The following is a 22,871-nucleotide window of genomic DNA, read 5'->3' on the forward strand; positions in this document are numbered from 1 at the left end:
TATACATACAAAAGTTGTTTTTCTTGGGGAGATACACACCCCTACCCAATGTGGTGTGAGTAGCTGAAACTATATGTCAACCACAGGATCACATAAGGGGGCGCTAGAGAGTCCCTGGGCACACCTGAGGCCAGACCTCTGTTCCTGACTGGGGGCTGGTGATGTGTGTGTGTGTGTGTGCCAAATGTGACTGGAGGCTGGTGATGCTGATGTGTGTGTGTGTGTGTGTGCCAAATGTGACAGGAGGCTGGTGAAGCTGATGTGTGTGTGTGTGTGTGTGTGTGTGTGCCAAATGTGACTGGAGGCTGGTGATGCTGATGTGTGTGTGTGCCAAATGTGACTGGAGGCTGGTGATGTGTATGTGTGTGTGTGTGTGCCAAATGTGACTAGAGGCTGGCGATGCGGATGTGTGTGCCAAATGCCACCTGAAAAATGGCAAAAAGGCTATAAGGCTGCTAAACAACTAGAATGCAGACTAATCCTTTCAGACACAATAGGGCTTTGCAGCTTCGGTGCAGGTTGTACCAGCCTGGACCTCTGGGGCTCGGGCCCTAATGATAACAAGGAAGGTCCAGGAGAAGTCAAGCTAATTATCTCATAAATGCAGCACAAACTGTGGGTAAGTCAGATAAAGAATACTTCAGCTAAACAAAACCCCTTTTGTCCTTACGTCTGTCCAGAATGGTTTTATTTCTGTAGCCTTTTAATTATGGTAGTCATGGAATATAGTTATCTTATATGCATACAACATGAAGATCTTGAGCCAACTTCATAATAGCTACCACATGAGCCAACTTCATAATACCACACTATTGTGAGCGGAAGGCATTGTGGCATGGGTTGGACTGAGACTGACCGTGCTAAATAATTATGAGCTAAATGTCCTCCTCAGCTCCTCTCCACCCCCAACTCCAGCCTCCTCAGTGAAACACATGCTCCCAATTTCCCCTCAAAACAGAGTGGTCCCAGTGTACTTGCAGCATAGATCTGCGTAGACTCTCAGAAAGTAGTTTGGGAATGTTGAACACATTCCCATAGTGCTCAGTTCGGCTCAGTTCGCTGCAGATACCTCAGTGATTCCACACAGCTGGATTTTTCATTATCCAGGCAAAGCATGTCACAGAGGACTGATGATGAAAAGAACTAAATGTTGATTTGTGTGTAGGTGCTTTTTGGCCTGTTAACTGGATTTACTGCCTACACATCTCTCAGAATGTCATTATGGACACAGAGGGGGAAACGGTAACCAATTCCAGATGTGGAGTGAAAACTGAGTTCAGTCTTCTGCCACAATTGCTGGTTCTCTTGCCTTACTTCAGTTCATGACTAATCCATGGCAATGCCTGTGGTCTCTACTTGCCGTAGATGATCATTTGTTTTATGAGGGTCAAGTAAGAGGAATGAAGGTCTATTAAAGGTGTTGTTACATCTTCATAGCGGGTCGTGTCAGTCTAGACGGTGCTTCTGCCTGTGGTCTGCCATGGCCAAAGGATGTTTTGTGCCCATGGGCCTTGCTGTGGCCTTGGGGATCATAACCCTGTCAGCTGTCGTTGGGATTATAACTATGGGCATCATATTCCATATGCAGTTTGGGAACAGTCCACTTACAGCGCAAGCTCCAACTACAACGACACCGATGATTCCAGCAGGACCCCCACCCAACCTGAGACTGCCCAGAGACGTGGTTCCCCAGAGCTACAGCATCTTCCTGAGGCCTCATTTCTACCCTACTGTCACCAAGGAGACAAATCAAACCTTTACTTTTACGGGGAACTCCTCTGTGACGTTCGTGTGCTTTAACAAGACCAGCAGCATCTTCCTACACAGCAAGGACTTGAACATTAGAAACCTGGAACTGAGGCGTCTGGACAACAGTGAAATTCTGGCTGTCGGTCTACACGACAGTCAAAGCACTGTCAGTGAGACCGATGTCTTAGAGGTGAGATTGCAAGATGATGCAGTCTTGGAGCCAAATAGGTCCTACAGCCTGATAGCTGAATTTGAAGGACAGCTGGCCAATGATTTGACTGGCTTCTACACAAGTACATATGAAGTGGAAAAGAACAATGACACAAGGTAAGCTAAATGGGTTTTAAGGACCAATCAAGTGTTTTTAATTGTTAATAATTAAATATATAATATCACGTCACTGTTTATTTATTTATCATACTGGATTATACTTCCACAATCCTGACATTTGTAACAGTGCTGCTCCGCTTTTATGTTTGGAAATATTTTTAAATGCACACTGTCCACTCCAAAACCAATCCAGGGCAAGAATGTACAATATGGGAATCCTTGGAAATACTTTTAAAATGTTTTGCTTTCTACTGAATGAACCAAAAGCTGTTGAATGTGTTGTGTTCACAGATATATTGGTGCGACCCAGATGGAAGCCACCGAAGCCAGACGAGTGTTTCCCTGTTTTGATGAACCTGACTTGAAGGCTGAGTTCAGACTCACCCTCATCCACAGACAAGGCACTTCTGCACTGGGCAACTGGCCTAAACAAGGTAAAGATATTTCAAAATAAAGGTAGTGGTTTGTATCTAATGGTTGTTTAAAATGGAAAATAAGTAATAATGTATGCATTATATGTGTATTTTTGACAACAAATACATTCTTATGATGCTCCAGCTACTAGTGGCTTTGAGATTGAAATCGATGGAGAGAAGTGGACAGTTACTGAGTTCAGGTCGACAAGGAAAATGTCGACATACCTTGTGGCTTTTGTAGTCTTTGATTTTGACTATACTGGAGGAAAAGACTTAAAGGTAAGTCACGCGTGACTGCTACAGTACATGTGAAATCTGTGCATTCGATTTCTGTGAACTAAGCAACATATTAGAGCTGACTATATCAGCACACCATCACTGAATCATCACCACAGCTGTGAACTAAACAACATGTTAGAGCTGAATAGATCTGGTGGTCATGTAAAATGAGATGTGTTGTTTCTTTCTTTGTTGATAAAGGTGTGGGCTAGACCTGAAGCCATAGCTGCTGGTCATGCAAAATATGCTGAGACAGTTACACCAAAAATCCTGAATTTCTATGAAATGGAATTTGGGATAAATTATCCTGTCGGTAAACTAGGTAAGACAGAATCCATCATCATTTTCTGTAGACTGTGTATTAGGGGTGTAACGGTTCATGTATTCGTATTGAACCGAAACGGTACGGGCGTCACGGTTCGGTGCATGAATTTACACGGAGAATACACGGTATAAAAATACATAAAACTCGTGTGCGGATTAATTAATGTCATGCGCAATTACTGTTAAGTAGCGAGAGTTACGGGAGTTCTTTAGCGACACCTAACGCTAATCTGTAGCCTCGCCTTAGCTCTGAAGCTCTGATTGGCGCCTATGTTTTTTTTTGTCAGGTCGTCGGTCGAGTCCGTCAGTCATTAGCAGCACTAAGATTAGACCTACAAGAGTTAGAGGATCCGCTGGTCTCTTTAAGATCGCAAGTTTGAGAACTTCAGTTACAGTAACGTTAGTACAGGCGGAAGAGTGGTGGATAAGATGAAATTGTGTGTCGGCGTTGTTCAGCATTGGGTATGTGAGTGGAAAAAATGCTACACATATTCGAAGCCATCACCCAGATGATGTAGGCTACCAATCACTGAAACGAGGGGAAATAAACTTCCCGTGCGCTTCAGCAGCCTTTGGATACACATACAAATAGGGCCAAAACCTATGGCTTAAATTAAATGATTTCGTAATGACAGAAAGCTATGTAAATCGCGTGGTAATTACCTTTATGTTGGGGTAACTTGTAACTTCTCACATGAGGAGCTGGTAGTGTTAAGTGCATAGACAGTAAAATAAAGTGACAACGCTAACCAGGCTAATAAACAAACCATGCTACGGTGAATTAACGTCCAAGGGCAAAGTCACGTGACTTCTAGTTGTAGTCTGTTTTATGAAATGAAAGGAGCAATTTCGTTTTTTAAAAAAAGGCAAAATAGTGTGATATTTTCACAGTTAGTAGGCTAGATTATTACTTTACACACAATGAAAAATATTGAGGCAAATTGTAGACCCTTCCATATACAACTAAACACAGATGTTGAAGGTCTTGCTTAAGTGGATTTTTAAAAATCATTTTCTATGTAATTTGCACTTTCAGAAATAAGAGATGCTGTAGGCCTATTTTCAGTTTTATAGCTGATTGTCTTATTTTGTTTACAAGTTACAGATTGAGTCTGGGCACTTATTGTACTGTTTAGCCTACATCTTACACACTTCAGGCTGTTGCAGATAGCTCAGGGAAGAGACTGTATGACACTAGGTGGTACAGCCTGAGACATGTACAAAAAAAAATGCTTTCTGCATTTTTGTTTTGCTTTTCCCTCCATTGTACCGAACTCGTACCGAACCGTGATGTCCGAACCGAGGTATGAACCGAACCGTGACTTCTGTGTACCGTTACACCCCTACTGTGTATGGTTTAGAGTACATACTAACTAGTACTCATAGCGTCACATTACATCGCTGATTATTGGTACTCATAACGTTACATTACTTCGGTAATTATTAGTACTTATAACGTTACATTACATCGCTGATTATTAGTACTCATAACGGTACATTATTTTGCCGCTTATTAGTACTCATAACTTTACATTACTTCAGTACTTATTTTTACTCATAACGTTACATTACTTTGGTACTTATCAGTACTCATAACGTTACGTTACATTACATCGCTGATTATTGGTACTCATAATGTTACATTACTTCGGTACTTATTAGTGCTCTATTGTATTGTATCTCTTCCATGACGCTCTTCTGACTCCAGATCAGATTGCCCTACCTGATCTTGCACCTGTTGGGATGGAAAACTGGGGGCTGATAACCTACCGTGAGTCAGCTTTGCTCTTTGTAGAAGGAGTCTCCACCACATTCAATAAGGAATATACCGCTATGTTGATCGCTCACGAGCTTGCTCACCAGGTATGACATATCAAAGCATGTTCAAGAATAGAATGGTTTAACTATAAAAGCATTTTATGCCATCTCATGTATTATATACAATTATATACTATCTTCAACATTTCCATATTCAACATGTTCAATATTTTGTAATGTCTTACCAGTGGTTTGGGAACCTGGTTACTATGGAATGGTGGAATGATCTGTGGCTGAATGAAGGGTTTGCCACATTCATGTCTTATCAAGGACTGAACCATTTAGAGCCTACCTGGAATGCAGTAAGCTTATGCTTTCTCATTTACACACAATGTGTTACTGCAACCAAATAGTCTGATACATTTTGATAAAAAACAATGTACATGTACGTACAATTGTTTATTCCAGATGTTACGTTGAGAGGGAGTGCACCACCAGCTGGGCAAAAGTCATCTGTAGTTTTGCAACAAATTTACATCTGAGGATCTACTTTTAAAAAAATCCCCCTGAACTGAAACACCTGAAAGTGAAATTGCCTGATGCACGGTGTCAGGCAGGGGCGTAGCACCAAATTCTGGGCCCTATGCACAAGTGGTGGCCATGGGCCCCCCCCCCCCAACCACCGGCTGTAAGCATGAGGTTCACAACTAACTACTATCTAATCACACATTGAATTAATCTAACTCTTATAATTGTAATGGTTTCCCTTCCCTGTCTTTTGCTGTGATTTTATTTGTTTTTTCTTTGCTCGCCAATCTGTGTACTATTGTGTCTCTCTCTTCATTTGTCAACTTCTCTGGCCATAGTGCTGGATCCTCAGGCAATGGCATATACTCCTTAGCACTGCCCTGACTGCTTTCTGACCTCTCTTCATCTCTTTTCTCTTTTTTCAGAACCTTCTCTGCTTTCACTTCCTTAATCCTCTATCACATCTTCTCTATCTACCTGGAGTCCTGGACAGACCCCTCTACAAGCATATAAGCATATAGATATATTAGCAGGCAATTCCAATGTAGCCTTATGGATGTGACTGAACATGCTTAATATTTAAATATTCTGTGTAAAATTTCCTCAAATTTCATTTGCTTCATAAAAACATAAGAACATTTTATTTTTCTGATGGTTGTGGCAAAAAAATGGTCTATTCTAATTAGACTAGACTACAGTGAAAGACAGAGCATGACAGTGTTGCTAATATACATTGCAGTATAGCCTTTGGTGTGATTTTATTTTAAACTATAGGCTCACCTTGTCTCAAGTCCACATCAGATGGTGAGAGGTCTGCTGCTGCTGCATCACCCTCTGTGACAGTTTCTGAAACTGAGTGATGCGTTTCACAAGTTAGCTTTGCTACTAATTTGACAGCCTTTCCTCATGAACCTATATAACATTGAGCCTACTAAGTTAAGCTATTAGCTCATAATAATTTTCGAATTAGTAGGCTATTGAAATGTTGTGGTAGGCTATAAATCAGGCATCATGTTATTTCTAATTTTGTGTTAATGCTGTTTTAGCACTGATAATCGCGGATTCGCGGTGGTATTAAAGTGTTTTGTAACCTTCAGGAGTTCATTTCATTTGTAGACTATTGCTTTCACATTGGGCTCACCTTTCTTGGGAAAGAAGGCTGTTAACACTTGTTTTCCCTCATTTCTTTTTTTCTCCCTTTCTTGCCTCTCTTTTCTTTTCTGGGAACCGGATTTAGCTTTCTTAGACTTAGACATCTTCACACCGTGACCGTCTGCATTGCCGCTTCGGCAGAATGAACGTTACTTCAAAAATGCGCCTAGCAGGGGAAGGCGGACTGAACCATTTCGTGCAAGGGAGAGGGTGCCTGCCCTCAAACAATGTTGGCTTGGACACAATTTAATACATCAATCAACTGATGCATTTACCCGAAATATTTGCATCTATATTAGTTAATAACATTTATTAAGATCTTTAAATTAAGGAAATTATTTATTATTAAGGAAAATAAAATTCAACTCCTTAGGGGCCCTCCCCCCACTTGGGGCCCGGGTCATTTATTCCCACTTGTCCATCCACTACGACGCCATTGGTGTCAGGGTCAGATAAATGACTGACTAGTCCACTTTTGTGTTGCTTAGTGACATTATTTGGGCACTTAATGGACAATGTTGCTTAGTGACGTTATTTGGGCACTTGATGGGTGGGATATGGTGAAAGATTTCATCATCAGTGGCCAGCTTTTCATGACCATCAAGTAAGAGCACTGGGTCATGTGACTGCCCAGCAACATTGCTCAAAAAGTGCCATGTGCTTTGTCCTGTAATTAAGCCTTTATGTCGTCAGTACAAATCTGTCCTGTAATTAAGCCTCTATGTGCTCTCTAAAGGGGTCAGAGCACATCTGAGGAAGTGAAGTCATGGCTTTGCATGTTAAGTGTCGGCAGAGCAGTTCCTGTTTTCGCCCCTGTGGTTCCCTGCAGGAAGCCCTGTTTTTGGTGGATGAGGTGCAGATTGCCTTCCAAGTGGACGCTCTGGCCACTGCTCACCCTCTCCGCCCCACTGAGGAGGAGATTCAGACACCCGGAGAGATCAGCGGCCTCTTTGACACCATCACTTACAGCAAGGTGTGGATCTGATGAGGCAGCAAGCGCCAGGCCTTTAACCAAGAACCAAGTTCAAGTCGTCATTCCCCTGCATTCTTGTGCGCTATATCAAAATGTGTGTTTGAAATATGTATCATTTCTGAACTGAAAAGAAAACACGGCTCGTGTGTTATATTGCTGAAAACAGTTAGAACATATGGTTTGTCTAGTGCACTGTGAGTTATTTAATTTTCTGTGTACATTATCTAGGGAGCTGCAGTGTTGAGAATGCTGTCACACTATATGGGTCAGAGTGAATTTAAACAAGGCATACGGGTAAGCATGGCATACGGGTAGGCATGGCATTAAACAAGGCATACGAGCAGGCATGGCATTAAACAAGGCATACGAGTAGGCATGGCATTAAACAAGGAATAGGGTTAAGCATGGCACACGAGTAAGCAATAGCATGGCTGTGTTGTGTTTTTGGTTACAGTCATAACTACTACACATCTTTTGCGTTCATACTTTGTTCCTGCAGTAAAAGGCAATAAGATATTTCCCCCTTTTTTAGGAATATCTTAAAGATCTGCAATATAGAAGTGCTGACCAAAATGACCTGTGGACCAACCTACAGAAGGTATATAAATATTGTACAAAGCTATTATCATTTTGCATACACCTTATGGGAACGGATGAACATACAGTAGTAAGGCAATTGTATTCATCCAAGTGTATGTTAATAATTGTAGATACTCTTCACTTATTTAATAACAAGGCAGTTCATCATGACAGCAGACGCATAAAGGAATTCATGAGTGCGTGGACCACGCAAGCCGGTTACCCCGTTCTCTCCGTAAACACCAACAATGGAGGAATATCCCAGGAACGTTTTCTCCTGAATGGCACAGGGAACAACCAGTGAGTGAACAGACCAAGAGTAGAAACACCGTGCTGGGGAATAGCCAATGGCATGACTTACATTTGTACACTATACTCTAAAAGCAATGTGTCATTTGTACCTCAGCAATGTCAAAACGTCATGTTTCAGCGTTGTATGGCATGTGCCCGTAAAGGCACTGAAGAGTGATGGCAGTCTTGCACATCACATTTTACTTGACCGAGCGGGCCCAGGTAAATGACATGCCATCTAAAACAATCCTCTATTAACAATGCTTTGGGGTTTGCTGATGAAATGGAGGGTGGTTTTAAGCTGATTGTGAATGTCACCATTTTTTTATCTTGTAGTAGCAATACCAGAGCTCAAATCTGACAAGTGGATCCTGGTTAATATGAACTGCACCGGTTACTACCGTGTTAACTACAACCTGGAGAACTGGCAGAGACTCATGGATCAGCTGAAGGCTGGTCACCACGTGAGTAGGCTGGTCATCACGTGAGTAGGCTGGTCACTACACTGGTCACCACGTGAGTAGGCTGGTCATCACGTGAGTTGGCTGGTCACTACATGAGTTGGCTGGTCACTACATGAGTTGGCTGGTCACTACATGAGTTGGCCGGTCATTACGCTGGTCATTATGCTGGTCACCACGTGAGTTGGCTGGTCTCCACGTGAGTAGGCTGGTCATCACGCTGGTCACCACGTGAGTAGGCTGGTCATCACGCTGGTCATCACGCTGGTCTCCACGTGAGTAGGCTGGTCTCCACGTGAGTAGGCTGGTCATCACGCTGGTCATTACGCTGGTCTCCACGTGAATAGGCTGGTCATCACGCTGGTCTCCACGTGAGTAGGCTGGTCATCACGTTGGTCTCCATGTGAGTAGGCTGGTCACTACGCTGGTCACCACGTGAGTAGGCTGGTCACCACGTGAGTAGGCTGGTCATCACGCTGGTCATTACGCTGGTCTCCACGTGAGTAGGCTGGTCATTACGCTGGTCTCCACGTGAGTAGGCTGGTCATCATGCTGGTCTCCACGTGAGTAGGCTGGTCATCACGTTGGTCTCCACATGAGTAGGCTGGTCACTATGCTGGTCACCACGTGAGTAGGCTGGTCATCACGCTGGTCATTATGCTGGTCTCCACGTGAGTAGGCTGGTCATCACGCTGGTCTCCACGTGAGTAGTGTCCATCTGGCTCACTGCTGGGAGGCCACCCACCTTCCGCAGAGCTCTACCCTTTCTTTCGTGTCTACCATGAATAACGCCCACTCTTCTTAAAGAGGATGTTGACTTTGTACTCCCGGTCAACACACACACACACATTTAGAGAGAGAGAGAGAGAGTAAAGAGAGAGAGAGGGGTGGGGCCTGCAGTGTCAAGGAGAAGCTGCCATTCCAGGACAGTGGGCTGTATTTTGGGTCACCAGCGCATGGCGTAAAGTTCGTTATTCACCAGCACGAAGTTGAATTCGTTATTTTGCACATTTATTTATTTTGCACAACAATGGCGAGTTGTTCATATGCTATTTTAAGAGCGCATGTCAACAGTCATATTGGCAGGTGCACGCACCATCCTTCTATCATTCATGAATGCACACCAGCGCACGTCCATGCAAAGCATTACAAATTGCACGATTACAATGGTAAACATAATTAGAATAAAGATATTACGAAATACTGTACATCTCATGATGAGTAGTTATTCACCATCATTTGCAAATTGGTAATGACGGTTAAAAGTGATTAGGGGAGAGGCGAGAGACACGTATGGAGCACAGCTGAAGACGCACTGTCACGAGATATAAGCAACTCCTCTGCAGGATAAATGTTGTTTTATTCAGTCATTTGAGCAACATTAGGGTAAGTGTTGCTTTTTCCAGCCTATGTTTTCGATGGTAACCCATTGTCAGTCAATAGTGAAAGTAACTGCATATAACTGTCTTGTCGTTGACTGACTCCTTGGTGAAGTTAGTTTCACTTTGCCAATGAGTTCAAATAATAGACGAGTGCAAATGCGTGAAGGCTATGCTAGGCTTTAGTAAAGCATGGTTTAAGAATGACTATTCCATACGGTCTCGCAAGCAGCCTCCTTCAAATGCGCCATTGAATGCCAAAATACCGATGCATTTATTTGACATATCGCGCGTTGCGCCGTTAAAGGGAATGACAGATGTCATTCTCATTGGTTTAAAATGATGTTACGCCCCAAACACACCCATATGACTGATTAAAAGACCTAGGAACACCTTGTTACGCCATGCGCTCCACTTTTGAGAACGAAACCCCTCCCAATGTGAACTGAACATCCTACTAAATTTGAATAGACTTTTGACGAGTGACGATGCACTTTAGAATGTCATGATAGGGCCCAGTGTGTTTTGTTGAGGAACTGCTCTGCATTGTGGCCAATGGGGCCTCAGAGTTCCAGAGAAGGAATGTCAGTTTATGATGGAATTCACAGATGTGCAGATGTACGCCCAAATATGTCCTCATAATAGCAGTAGCATTAGCAGATACTACTAAGACTTGCATGTCCTCATAATAGCAGTAGCATTAGCAGATACTACTAAGACTTGCATGTCCTCATAATAGCAGTAGCATTAGCAGATACTACTAAGACTTGCATGTCCTCATAATAGCAGTAGCATTAGCAGATACTACTAAGACTTGCATGTGAGCTCATTTTCATCTCCCTCACAAGATGTTTTGTTTTTTTACAATTTGCAGGCAATTCCAATGATCAGCAGGGCACAGCTTATTGATGATGCATTTAATCTGGCAAGGTGACCTCTCCATTGTTTTAAGATTAAGCCTTACAGACAGAAACCAAATCAGTTAACTCACTGGCCCTGGCCATGTGGCTTGGCATTTTGAGGCACACAGGATTTTCAAAATGATGCAATGTTGCCTGTCCTCTAGGGCCAAATATGTTGATGTGACATTAGCACTGAGTACAACCAAGTATCTCAAAAATGAAACGGAGTACATTCCATGGTACACTGCTCTGAGACACCTGGACTACTTCATCCTCATGTTCGATCGCTCTGAGGTCTATGGACCAATGCAGGTTAGTTATTCTAATAGATGAAAGCGCAGTATGTCACTGAACACATCTGGCCCTGATGTGGCCCTGATATATTCTAGCATGAGCTACAGTCTGCTTCAGTTTAATGTAGCCATTAAAGCCATTAAATAATATTTCAGCAATCTGACATGAGTGGGAGTAGGTTGCCACGGCTGTAATTCGGCCGTAGGTACGACTGGATCTAACTGTTGTGTAATACTAAATGTTGAATTCGGTCATAGGTACGGCTGGATCTAACTGTTGTATTATAATAATCTAACTGTTGTATAATAATAAATGTTGAAGAATTGGCAAAACTGCTGATGTTCCTCTGATGTTCCCATCACAGTCGTATGTGAAAGATCAGATCACCAACCTATACAGACACTTTGAGAATGACACAATGAATAATACTGTACCGAAGAATCACCTTGACCAGTACGTATTTCAGAAGTAAGACTTTTCACTCATTATGGTTTCAGTTGGACTTAGCAGTCAGCTTACGCATGTTATTTTCCATAGGTATGCCCAGTTGGAAGCTGTTACAATGGCATGCAAAGTTGGCTTGAAAGAATGTATTGACACAGCTACTAAAATGTTCAATCGTTGGAAAGAGAACCCATACAACATGTGAGTTATTCCCTCTCTCTCTCACTCTTTCTCTCTCTCTTTCTCTCTCTCTCTCTAAAACAAATGTGAATTGGGCAACAACAACTATAGTCGTCACCATTTCCATTTGTTATCTTGTTGATTTTCCTTATGTATCAGTTGTCTGTATGCATGTTATTCCTCTCATCAAAGGATACACCCAAATCTGAGGTCCAGTGTTTACTGCTATGCTATTGCTAATGGTGGCGAGGCCGAGTGGGAGTTTGCCTGGGAGATGTACCTGAACTCGACCAACGCAGCAGAGAAAGATACACTAAGATATGGTCTATCATGTACCAGGCACATTTGGCTTCTCAACAGGTGAGGGCCAAAGCAGTATCAGGGGTGGTGCTAGCGTAGCGGTAAAGGTGCTGGGTTAGCATGCAGTAGTAGTGTAGTGGTTAAGGTGCTGGGTTAGCATGCAGTAGTATTGTAGCGACGGTTCTGGGTTAGCATGCAGTAGTAGTGTAGCGGTTAAGGTGCTGGGTTAGCATGCAGTAGTATTGTAGTGGTTAAGGTGCTGGGTTAGCATGCAGTAGTATTGTAGTGGTTAAGGTGCTGGGTTAGCATGTAGTAGCTTCCCGTTGTGCCCTTGAGCAAGGCACTTAACTCCAAGTTGCTCCAGGGGACAATTTAACACTAGGAATATAACTGACATTAACTTTGGACTAAATGTAAAAAATGTCTCTCTTCACGGTATGTGTCAGTACTGCACTTAATCAGTGATTTCACCCAACAGATACCTCCAGTATACTCTTGATCCCACTAAGATTAGAAAGATGGACACCGTGCCCACTATCAACTACATTGCCAGCAATGTGGCCGGGCAAGGGTTGGCTTGGGATTGGTTACGAGCGCACTGGAAGTATTTCAGTCAAGAGTGAGTGTCCGTCCCTCGATACACAATGTGATTTGTACAGGTCACGACCAGACCTCTCAAGTCTCACGCATTGAGCGTGAGACACACGCATTTCAATGACTTCACACGCTCACACGCCACACATGGCATTTCTCACTCCGAGAAATTATTAACTTGCCCGCACAGATATTTCTAAGGGCTATATTTTACAAACGTGTCACACAACGTTGCTGTCTGTGCGCTCATTCAGCTCAGAGAGCTAGTGTTGACGAACTGACCGAAGTGTCGGTTAAATAACCCGGTTCGTGTCACTGAGCCGGGAGAATCGAGTGCCAAACGTCAAAAACCGACTCAGTGTTCCTAACATCATTCGTTTTCACATACAGAGCAACACTGGCTTGATTGGCTGTGCTCGAGTGTTCTCGTCGCTACTCTTTCATCGTATCGCGTATTAGCGCCTCTACTGGAGTGGTAGTATAATCAGTCAAACAAACTATGATGAGCCTGCATGGCTCTGGGCCTCATAACCGTGGCTGCCAAACGAGTCAAACAGTTCGCTAGGTTCTCCGGGCCTCGTAACCGTGACTGCCACACGAGTCAACAGTTCGCTAGGTTCTGGGCAAGTTGTAATCAACCGATCACATAAGCCTTTCTAGTGCAAACTAGATGCTTATGTTCATGGAAATCTTGTCGATGGGAAAGTATTATATCACATACCTACAAATACACATAGGCCTAATGTTATCTTAGTAGTCATGTTAAATAAATGCTTAGAAGTGAATGACTAGGCTGCAGGCTGTCACGAGGAGACAGAATGAGACCGAATGTAACCGTGCAACCGCTGTATACCCTTTATCTTGTCTTGGTTCTCGGCATGTTTGATTCATACCATTGTTAGTGCAGCCTAGATGGATTTATTCATGGCAATTCACACATTATCGATGGGGAAGTAGGCCTACATCTCATATTAGCATACACGTCATATTATCTTAAAGTTATAAAGTGAAATGTTAGAGAAGTGAATGTTGCTGGCTTCATAGTAGCCTCATGAAGACCGTGCCAGGCTGAACGAGACCGTAACCGAGGGTGAGTAATGTTATCAAACGGTCTAGGTTCTCGACAAGTTAGTTATTAACCAAGCCTTATTCTAGTATCCTAGATGATTGTGTTCATGGCAATTTACACATTATTGATGGGGAAGTAGCCTACATCACATAAGCTTCAAATAGGCTACACGTTATCTAGGTAGCCTAGTTAAAGTTAAATGTTGCTGGCTTCGTCACGAAGAGACCGCGCATAGCCTACTTACTAAACGAGACCGTAACCGAGGTATAGGCTATGAGTCTATATCAAAACGGTTGTCTAGGTTCGCGGCAAGTTATTCCAAGCCTTGTTTTTAGTGCATCGTAGATGCTTGTGTTCATGGCCATTCATATATCGATGGGGAAGTTCATCACATAGCCTACAAATACACGTCATGTTATCTTTGTAGTTAGAAAGTTAAATGTTAGAGAGGTGAATGTTGCTGGCTTCATAGGTTCACGAAGTGACCGCGCGCCAGGCTACTGAAGGAGACCGTAACCGAGGGTATGAGTCTAATCAAACGGGTGTTATCGCAACTTTGAGTTCGTAGAAACCTATTTATTTCTCGTGCATCTTAGGTGATTGTGTAGCCTACATAGATGTTCATAGGCTACATTACCGATGGATATAAAATACAAATACGTCATGTTATCTTGGTAGTTATGTTAAATGAGATGTTTGTTGGTAGGTAGGCTGTCACGAGGAGACTGTAGGCCTACAACAGGTTAGAGACCGTAACCGTGCTAATGCATGAGTAATCAAACGGGTTTATAGGTTCTTGGTAAGTTGAGTCAACTGATCCCAAAAGCCTTTATGTTTCGTGCATCTTGGAATTGTTCATTGAAATTCATATGCTAAATTACAAAGGGGGGAAATATTATATGACATAGGCTATGTTATCTTGGTAGTTAGTTAAATGTTAGAAGTGAATAGGCTATTGGTAGGCTCACGAGGAGACCGCGCACAGCTGACTACTGAACAAGACTGAATGTAACAATGGGCAGTGCTTGAGTCTAGTGTAGGTCAATATGAGTGTGTATGTCAGCTAATTTCAGAGACATGGAGAGCATGACATTTGCAGCTTGAGGCTACATGTCTTGGAGCGACTATGGCGGGGGAAGTAACGCACGATATAACACCCCCCCCCCCCCCCCCGTCGCGCGAACCGGTGACCGAATCTATTAACTCGGTAGGCCAACCAACGACCGTCCGGTTGAACCGACTTGCGTATAAGAGTCGGTTGTCCCATCACTACAGAGAGCTGCTGCTCAGGTACTAACCTATCGGCCAATCAGAAAATAGGATTTCTCAACCAATCAGGAAATAGTTTTGTTTTGATGTGGGTCTGCAACGTGGAGACTGCTGGTCCGTGGAGTCGTGGAGTGAAATTAGGCCCAGTGCTTCGTCTGATAATTTGCTGCGCAGTTGATCAAGATACCGCGGACCGACAAAAAAGAAAACAAACGTTTCTGCTATCGATGTCATTAAACATGGAGCCAGTACAATAAAGTGGTGGTATGAGCGTTCATTCAATGCAGGCGTCTGCGCGAGAGAAACTGAAACTAATCGATAACGTTGGTATCAAAGCTCCGCTTCAACCTGTTGAATGCTATTTACTTGTTTAACGACACTTAATTGAACAACGTTGATTTGTGGAACTTCCATAGAAACGGTGCAGAGACTGTAATAACACTGTATAGCACTGAGTATTGTATAGTCAAATTTGAATATAACGTGGCCAAAAGCTATTGTAGCCTTCTTTCTATCTGTTAAAGATCGACAGCTCAGTGATTTACGCCTATCTGCTCGCCAAAAAAGCTGGTATTGTGTTTCCTGAATCCTTACATTCAGGCATTCAAATTAAACTTAATTAAAAAACATGTATTTTTTTTCTCCATTTCCTACCAATGTATGATGCTTGCATGAGGAAAACATCCCAAAACAATAGCACCCATATAATTGTTGCTGTTTTGAAAAGTATTTATTTTCTTATGCAAGCATCATGCAGCAAAAGCAATGAAACGAATTATATCATTAGTATCATTAGTAAAGCAGTCCTCTGATGTGCATGTCACAAAACATTTAAGTGAAAGTGCATGTATAATAATATAGGCATAATAATGATTGTGATAATGATAATGACAATTTGATTTGGAGGGAGTGGGGTTGGGTACGTGTAGATGAGCCCTATGACCCCAAAGTCTGCCATGACTGGGCCTCAGGTCAAAGAAGTTTGAGAAAGGCTGGTTTACATAACCTGCATCAGATTGAGGTTTGCAGTGATGCGCCTGAAGGCACGGGTTGAGGACCCACGTCACAATATGCACATTTGTTTAAATTCATACCTACGTAATCACCATGACCAAAATTTTACTTTTTTTTTTACTTTGAATCTTGAAAAAAAATTATATTGACCTACCTACCGACCCATTTTTTTTATTTTTTTGGCTGTTACTGCAAACAAGAATATTTTTAAGGATGGCCTCATGACTGTGAAAATGGCTGACATTGAACCACCGTGCTTTAAATGGGAGCCCCCACTATCAGTCATCAAGGCATCAAAATCTGCCACAAACACTTACAACACACAACATCACTCATAAACACACACACACACACGGACAGAACCACCACTGTTCAAGAGACCATTTTGGGGCTAAATGTGCTTTTTCTCATTTGTTTGTTTAGAGCAGAATGAGCCACTGCTGTTCAAAGGGCCCATTTGGGTGAAATTATTATTATAATTTATGTTATTATTATTTATTATTATTATTTACTATAGGGTTCTAGAATAAATAAAACAGTGTGTTTGAAATAATGGAATTTGTGCTCTCTGATGGGACATGGGGAGGGTAGGTCTGTTGATCGTGGGGAGGGGGCGTTGCGCCACGAGTAGTTAAAGCAGGCGTAGGACTTTCATGTACTTCGATCAGGGGGGAGGGGGCGTGGCACTGTGCCAATGCCACGCCCCCTCCCCCTGAGAAACAAAGTCTCACTCCTTGCAAACTTCAAAACTTGAGAGCCCTGGTCACGACACCTCTGCTCCTGTTTGTCTTAAGGGCCGGCGATCCGACAGTCGACGCGACGGTGGAATTCTGTTAATCGCTTTATTACACACAGTACTTGTGATGTGACTGATTGTAGGGCTCATTGAAGACACTGACCAGACAGCTGTTCTCTATTATAACATATCAAATATCGTCTGGAAAAATAAAAAGGGCGCGGCGCAGCGGTGAGGGTCGCCCCATCGTTCCACTTGCTGAGTGCTTTGCACCATTCACTTCAATAGATTCTATTCGGTTTTGCCGGTCGCATAAATCGCTGTTGCATCGCCGGCCATGTGTGTAGGCCTTTAATTGCTCAGCGCCATTAATCTCAACTCCTCACTACCAGTAATACATCCTTAATCAATCACTACCAGTAATACATCCTTAATCAGTGTTGTACCAGGGGACTCAGACGAGCAAAGATCAAACAAAGCTTACTTTAGACATGAAACTGTCATCACTAGGGCTGTCAAACGATTAAAAAAAATTAACTACAAGGATACAAGGAGGTTTATTTGTCACATACATAGCAATACTAACATAAAGCATGTAGTGAAATTTCGTTTGGTGTTCAGCGTTTTCTGTGCAAGTGTGAAGAAAGAAAGATCAAGAAATATTTTAATAAATAGCAAGAGAGAATACAAAGTGCAGTGTGTGTACAGTCCATGTGCAAGTGTGTAACTTTAAATTAATTAATCTAGATTAATTGTGATTAAAATGTATATTTTCTTCCTAAAGACTAAAGCTTCTTAAATGGCATATTAAATACAACATAAATCACAAAATGAATGAGTAACCACAAAAGGTAAAAGTAAACACTTTTATATTATTTAAATGATAATAATGACACAGTAATTTTGTTTTAAAGTTCTTAAGAAATACTACTAATTTGATGCTGTCTCAACTTTTTTGTAAATGGTGCACAGTCACTTTAAACCCATTGTGTCCACACATTCTCATAATGATCTTTTTTACCAGCTCCAATAGCCTATGGCTAGTCCACAAACTCTAACATTGTTTGTGCCACATGTATAGCCAGTGGCGGTTTTAGGTACGGGCGAACCGGGCGGTCGCCCGGGGCGGCATCTTGTAGGGGGCGGCACGAGCGCTTAAAAAAAAAAAAAAAAAAGAATAATAATAATAAACGTCGCAAAACGATTTTCTATTATCCATCACTTGTGTGAGGAATTAGGGAATTGGCGCCCCTGTTGCTCAGAAGGTAGGCCTACTGCACTGCACTGTGCAGAGGAAGGGGCGAAGGGAGGGGTTTGCGGGGGACAGTTCACCTCTGGGTCTCCTTAATGAAACGGGAAAGGGGGGATGAATGGGGATCCACTGTATAGTAGCCTACAACAGTCTATTAGTGGGCTAAAATCAGTCACACCTTGACTTTCTTCCAAACAACGCACATCTCATAATGTTATGAATGCAGACCTATGATTCCTGCACATTTAATTAACTGTGTGAAATGGCTAATAAAAATAGGTGACAAAACGATTAAGAGGTCACCCAGGTGAATTGGTGACTTTTTTTGTTGTTGGGGGGGGGGGCGCTCGGGGGGATGTCGCCCGGGGAGTAATTGAGTCTAGAACCGCCACTGTGTATAGCACAATATTAACAATGATAAGCATGATGTTAAATTGGTAAACAGCTTTCATTCCTTTTGAAATAGAAGCATGTAATGGCCTGATGCTAGCTAGATATGTTCTGTTTGAAATTAAAAGTAAATTATGAGCCTGGTAGCCAGTAGCCACCTAGCTAGCTGAGTGGAATGCGTTTCAATCGGCATATCATGTGCTTCGTGTAAATCAATTATTGAAGTCTTCAAGACTCACCAGTTCCATTACACAAAGGCAAAGACAACTCTTCTTATCCATTTTCCAAATTACAGTGAGTGTAGCCAAGTGCCCTGGCTCTCACAGTTTATAACTGGTCAGTATGTCAAAATGCTCTGGAATCTCACAGTTTATAACTGGTCAGTATGTCAAAGTGCCCTGGCTCTCACAGTTTCACTGGTCAGTAGTGGGAACCGGATAAATCCGCAATCCCCTCTAACCTCGTCTTTGTTGCCTTCATGATTTCCGTTTATAAGTTTCTTATATTTAAAAATAGATATCAATTATCATCAACAATGACAAGCCAGCTGGAAGCTGCCACTCGTTTTCTCTCCCTCTCGTGTGCGCTCAGCCGTTCTCAACTAAATGGAGTAGCACACGTTCAAGTTGGATCTTAATGGAGAGGACCCGAAAAGTATAATTTTTATGGAACATGTTGTTGGTGTATTTTGACATTGTAAACGTTCTCTAACAAGAGTGGAAAGCAGTTTGCAGTACAGCTACTATTTATTGGCTAAATGTTGGCCCCTCCTCTCTCTCTTGGCAGTGTGTGATGCGTGTGGTGGTAGCAACTCTTTAAACTGAAACTCTTTGCCTACAAGCGAAACTCCATAGACAATAAAATAAACTCTCAGGCTTGCGGCTTCAGGTTTTGCGGCTTCCGTTACATGACATCAGCTCCCCACAAAGGAAATACTGTAGGTAAACACAATGCGTTAATATTTTGTAACGTGCTATGTATTTCAAAATTAATCGCAGCGATTAACGTGTTAGTTTTGACAGCACTAGTCATCACCTTTAGTCATGATCAATTTTATTTCACAGTTTCTGGCAGTGAATGTATTGTAAACTGTAAATGTTATTGATCAATGCTGAGGAATGATAATTTCCTCCTGCTGCAGACATGGCGGTGAGAGAGTGTCCTTTGGAAATCTCATTGATGGAGTGACAGAGAGATTCTCCACAGAGTATGAACTTCAGCAGGTGAAAATGTCCAGAATCATGCTTTAAAGGCCACATACATGTATGGTTACACTTGCCTCTTCTTTGTGACTCTCTTTGTGTAACAGCTTAACAATGTTTGGGGTCTTGGGGGAGGAAACTGGCCGAGGTAGACGTAGCCTGCAGCTGGCGGTCATTAACTCTCCCAATACTCTATATATAATGTAACTCATGTTTTTGTGTATGTGTGTGTATGTGTGTATGTGTATCTGTGTGCAGCTTAAACAGTTCCAGCGGGACCTAACTGAAGACTCCCTCGGCTCAGCATACGGGGCCCTGGAACAAGCGATTGAGAGAACACAGGCCAACATTAAATGGGTGGAAGAACACAAGGACACGGTTCTGCACTGGTTCCGCAGTGAAACAAAGTCAAGTGCTTGATAAAAAATGCACAGGTCTGCTTGACCAAACCCGTCGGCTTGATAGAAAATGCAATTCACAGATGACAGACGACAGTTCAATTTCATGTCGCCTGTAATTTCTGGAAAACTCATTTTCACCCAAAAGACCTTCACAGCTCACACAATTATGAAACTGGACGATTAATGTTAGCAAATGTTTCTGGATATTAAATCACAGATAGTACTTAGAGCATATATGTAAATATACATTTTTGCTATTTTGACCAGTCCTGTTGAAATACAAATCTGCTGCTCTCTAAATTTCAGGACATCCAAGGAACACAACACAGTTTAAGCATTTTCAAAAGCCATTTAATGAAAGATAAAGAGAGAGAGAAAGATAGAGGGAGGGTTTGACAGCGAGAGAGAGAGACTAATGTTTTTTTATATGTAATCAGCTTAAAATATTCATTGACTTTGTATTTGATGACTTTGTATGAAATCACATCCAAAGAAAGCGCTTGAGGCACTCAAACCGAGTGCAAAAACTAATAAGCACTTTCTGAAACCGTAGGGCTTTTCCCCCTGTTTGAAAAACTTGTTATTTCTTTCAAACTGTTTATATATTTATATATTTGTTATATGGATATATATTTGTGTACTGAATAAATAGGTAGTGTTTAAAAATAACATGAGTTCCTCTGGTGTAAATGCAGCATATCTACTGCATTTGAGAAGCACAATCAACAAGTGCCTATGAAAGATGATCCAGGATCAGCACAATCAACATGTGCCTATGAAAGATGATCCAGGATCAGCACAATCAACAAGTGCCTATGAAAGATGATCCAGGATCAGATAGGACAGTGGTTCTCAAATGGGGGTACGCGTAGGGATGAAGGCACTCCAGGGGGTACGTGAGATTTTAAAATACATATATTTAAAAAGTAGAATCCATGCAAAAATACTTTACAAACAATTATTTAATAAATATTTCAGGAAAATATAAGTTCATAAAATGAATTTTATATTTTAGTAGGCTATTCAATTTCATTATCCTAAAAACCCAGAGTCCCCCCATATCAGGATGGTTCGACCCAACCTGTCACATGCCACCCGCCATCACCTGTCAATCACTGTCAAAACTGAAATGAAGTTTGAATCATTTGCAATAAATTTAGTCATGGATTATTAAAATTTAAAATGTTCAAAATAGTTTTTTTCCAAATGTTTGAATTGTGTATGTGTTTATCAGTTCTAAAGTTTAATAAATTAGACACTGATGGCACAGTGCTCTGTTTTAAGTCTTTTTTTTCTCAACTAAAAATGCTTTGCGCTGGTTAGGGGGTACTTGGCTGAAAAAATATTTCACAGGGGGTACATCAGTGAAAAAAGGTTGAGAACCACTGAGATAGGATATAGATAGAGCACTGTAGCGCTAACCAGTAGGCCACGGCTGTACTGATCTGTGATATGATAGAGTACTGATCTGTGATATGATAGAGTGCTGTACTGATCTGTGATATGATAGAGTGTTGTACTGATCTGTGATATGATAGAGTGCTGTACTGATCTGTGATATGATAGAGTGTTGTACTGATCTGTGATGGATATGATAGAGTGCTGTACTGATCTGTGATATGATAGAGTGCTGTACTGATCTGTGTGATATGATAGAGTGCTGTACTGATCTGTGGTGGATAGAGTGTTGTACTGATCTGTGATGGATATGATAGAGTGCCTTACTGATCTGTGATGGATATGATAGAGTGCTGTACTGATCTGTGATGGATATGATAGAGTGCCTTACTGATCTGTGATGGATATGATAGAGTGTTGTACTGATCTGTGATATGATAGAGTGCTGTACTGATCTGTGATATGATAGAGTGTTGTACTGATCTGTGATATGATAGAGTGCTGTACTGATCTGTGATATGATAGAGTGTTGTACTGATCTGTGATATGATAGAGTGTTGTACTGATCTGTGATGGATATGATAGAGTGCTGTACTGATCTGTGATATGATAGAGTGCTGTACTGATCTGTGTGATATGATAGAGTGCTGTACTGATCTGTGGTGGATAGAGTGTTGTACTGATCTGTGATGGATATGATAGAGTGCTGTACTGATCTGTGATGGATATGATAGAGTGCCTTACTGATCTGTGATGGATATGATAGAGTGCTGTACTGATCTGTGATGGATATGATAGAGTGCTGTACTGATCTGTGATGGATATGATAGAGTGCCTTACTGATCTGTGATGGATATGATAGAGTGCTGTACTGATCTGTGATGGATATGATAGAGTGCTGTACTGATCTGTGATGGATATAATAGAGTGCCTTACTGATCTGTGATGGATATGATAGAGTGCTGTACTGATCTGTGGTATGATAGAGTACTGATCTGTGATATGATAGAGTGCTGTACTGATCTGTGATGGATAGAGTGCTGTACTGATCTGTGATGGATATGATAGAATGCCTTACTGATCTGTGATGGATATGATAGAGTGCTGTACCGATCTGTGATATGATAGAGTACTGTACTGATCTGTGATATGATAGAGTGCTGTACTGGATATGATAGAGTGCCTTACTGATCTGTGATGGATATGA

At 41.9% G+C, this 22,871-nt stretch overlaps 1 protein-coding gene across 1 annotated transcript; it reads left to right on the forward strand.

The window, feature by feature from the left end:
* The first annotated feature begins 1,480 nt into the window (after positions 1-1,480).
* Positions 1,481-22,062, forward strand: LOC143115336 (aminopeptidase N-like). The gene is made up of 20 exons (XM_076277306.1): positions 1,481-2,076; positions 2,371-2,513; positions 2,638-2,778; positions 2,947-3,096; positions 4,807-4,961; positions 5,105-5,218; positions 7,366-7,509; positions 7,738-7,803; positions 8,042-8,107; positions 8,246-8,388; positions 8,519-8,601; positions 8,716-8,843; positions 11,094-11,149; positions 11,286-11,433; positions 11,780-11,868; positions 11,953-12,060; positions 12,232-12,399; positions 12,818-12,958; positions 19,805-19,886; positions 20,124-22,062. Exons 1-20 carry the CDS (start codon positions 1,481-1,483, stop codon positions 20,283-20,285), a joined length of 2,883 nt encoding a protein of 960 aa, XP_076133421.1. The 3' UTR covers positions 20,286-22,062.
* The last annotated feature ends 809 nt before the right edge of the window (positions 22,063-22,871 follow it).

Source organism: Alosa pseudoharengus, unplaced genomic scaffold, assembly GCF_046254945.1.
Source record: "Alosa pseudoharengus isolate Yale_2024_CS ecotype anadromous, Long Island Sound unplaced genomic scaffold, YU_APseudo_1.1 YU_APseudo_1.1_scf_9, whole genome shotgun sequence".
Classification (NCBI taxonomy): Eukaryota; Metazoa; Chordata; class Actinopteri; order Clupeiformes; family Clupeidae; genus Alosa; species Alosa pseudoharengus.

Coding starts and splice junctions, on each gene's coding strand:
- LOC143115336 (XM_076277306.1), top strand. CDS start 1,481: ATGGCCAAAGGATGTTTTGTGCCCATGGGCCTTGCTGTGGCCTTGGGG. Junction 3,097..4,806: donor TTATCCTGTCGGTAAACTAG/GTAAGACAGAAT, acceptor TTCTGACTCCAG/ATCAGATTGCCCTACCTGAT. Junction 5,219..7,365: donor TAGAGCCTACCTGGAATGCA/GTAAGCTTATGC, acceptor GGTTCCCTGCAG/GAAGCCCTGTTTTTGGTGGA.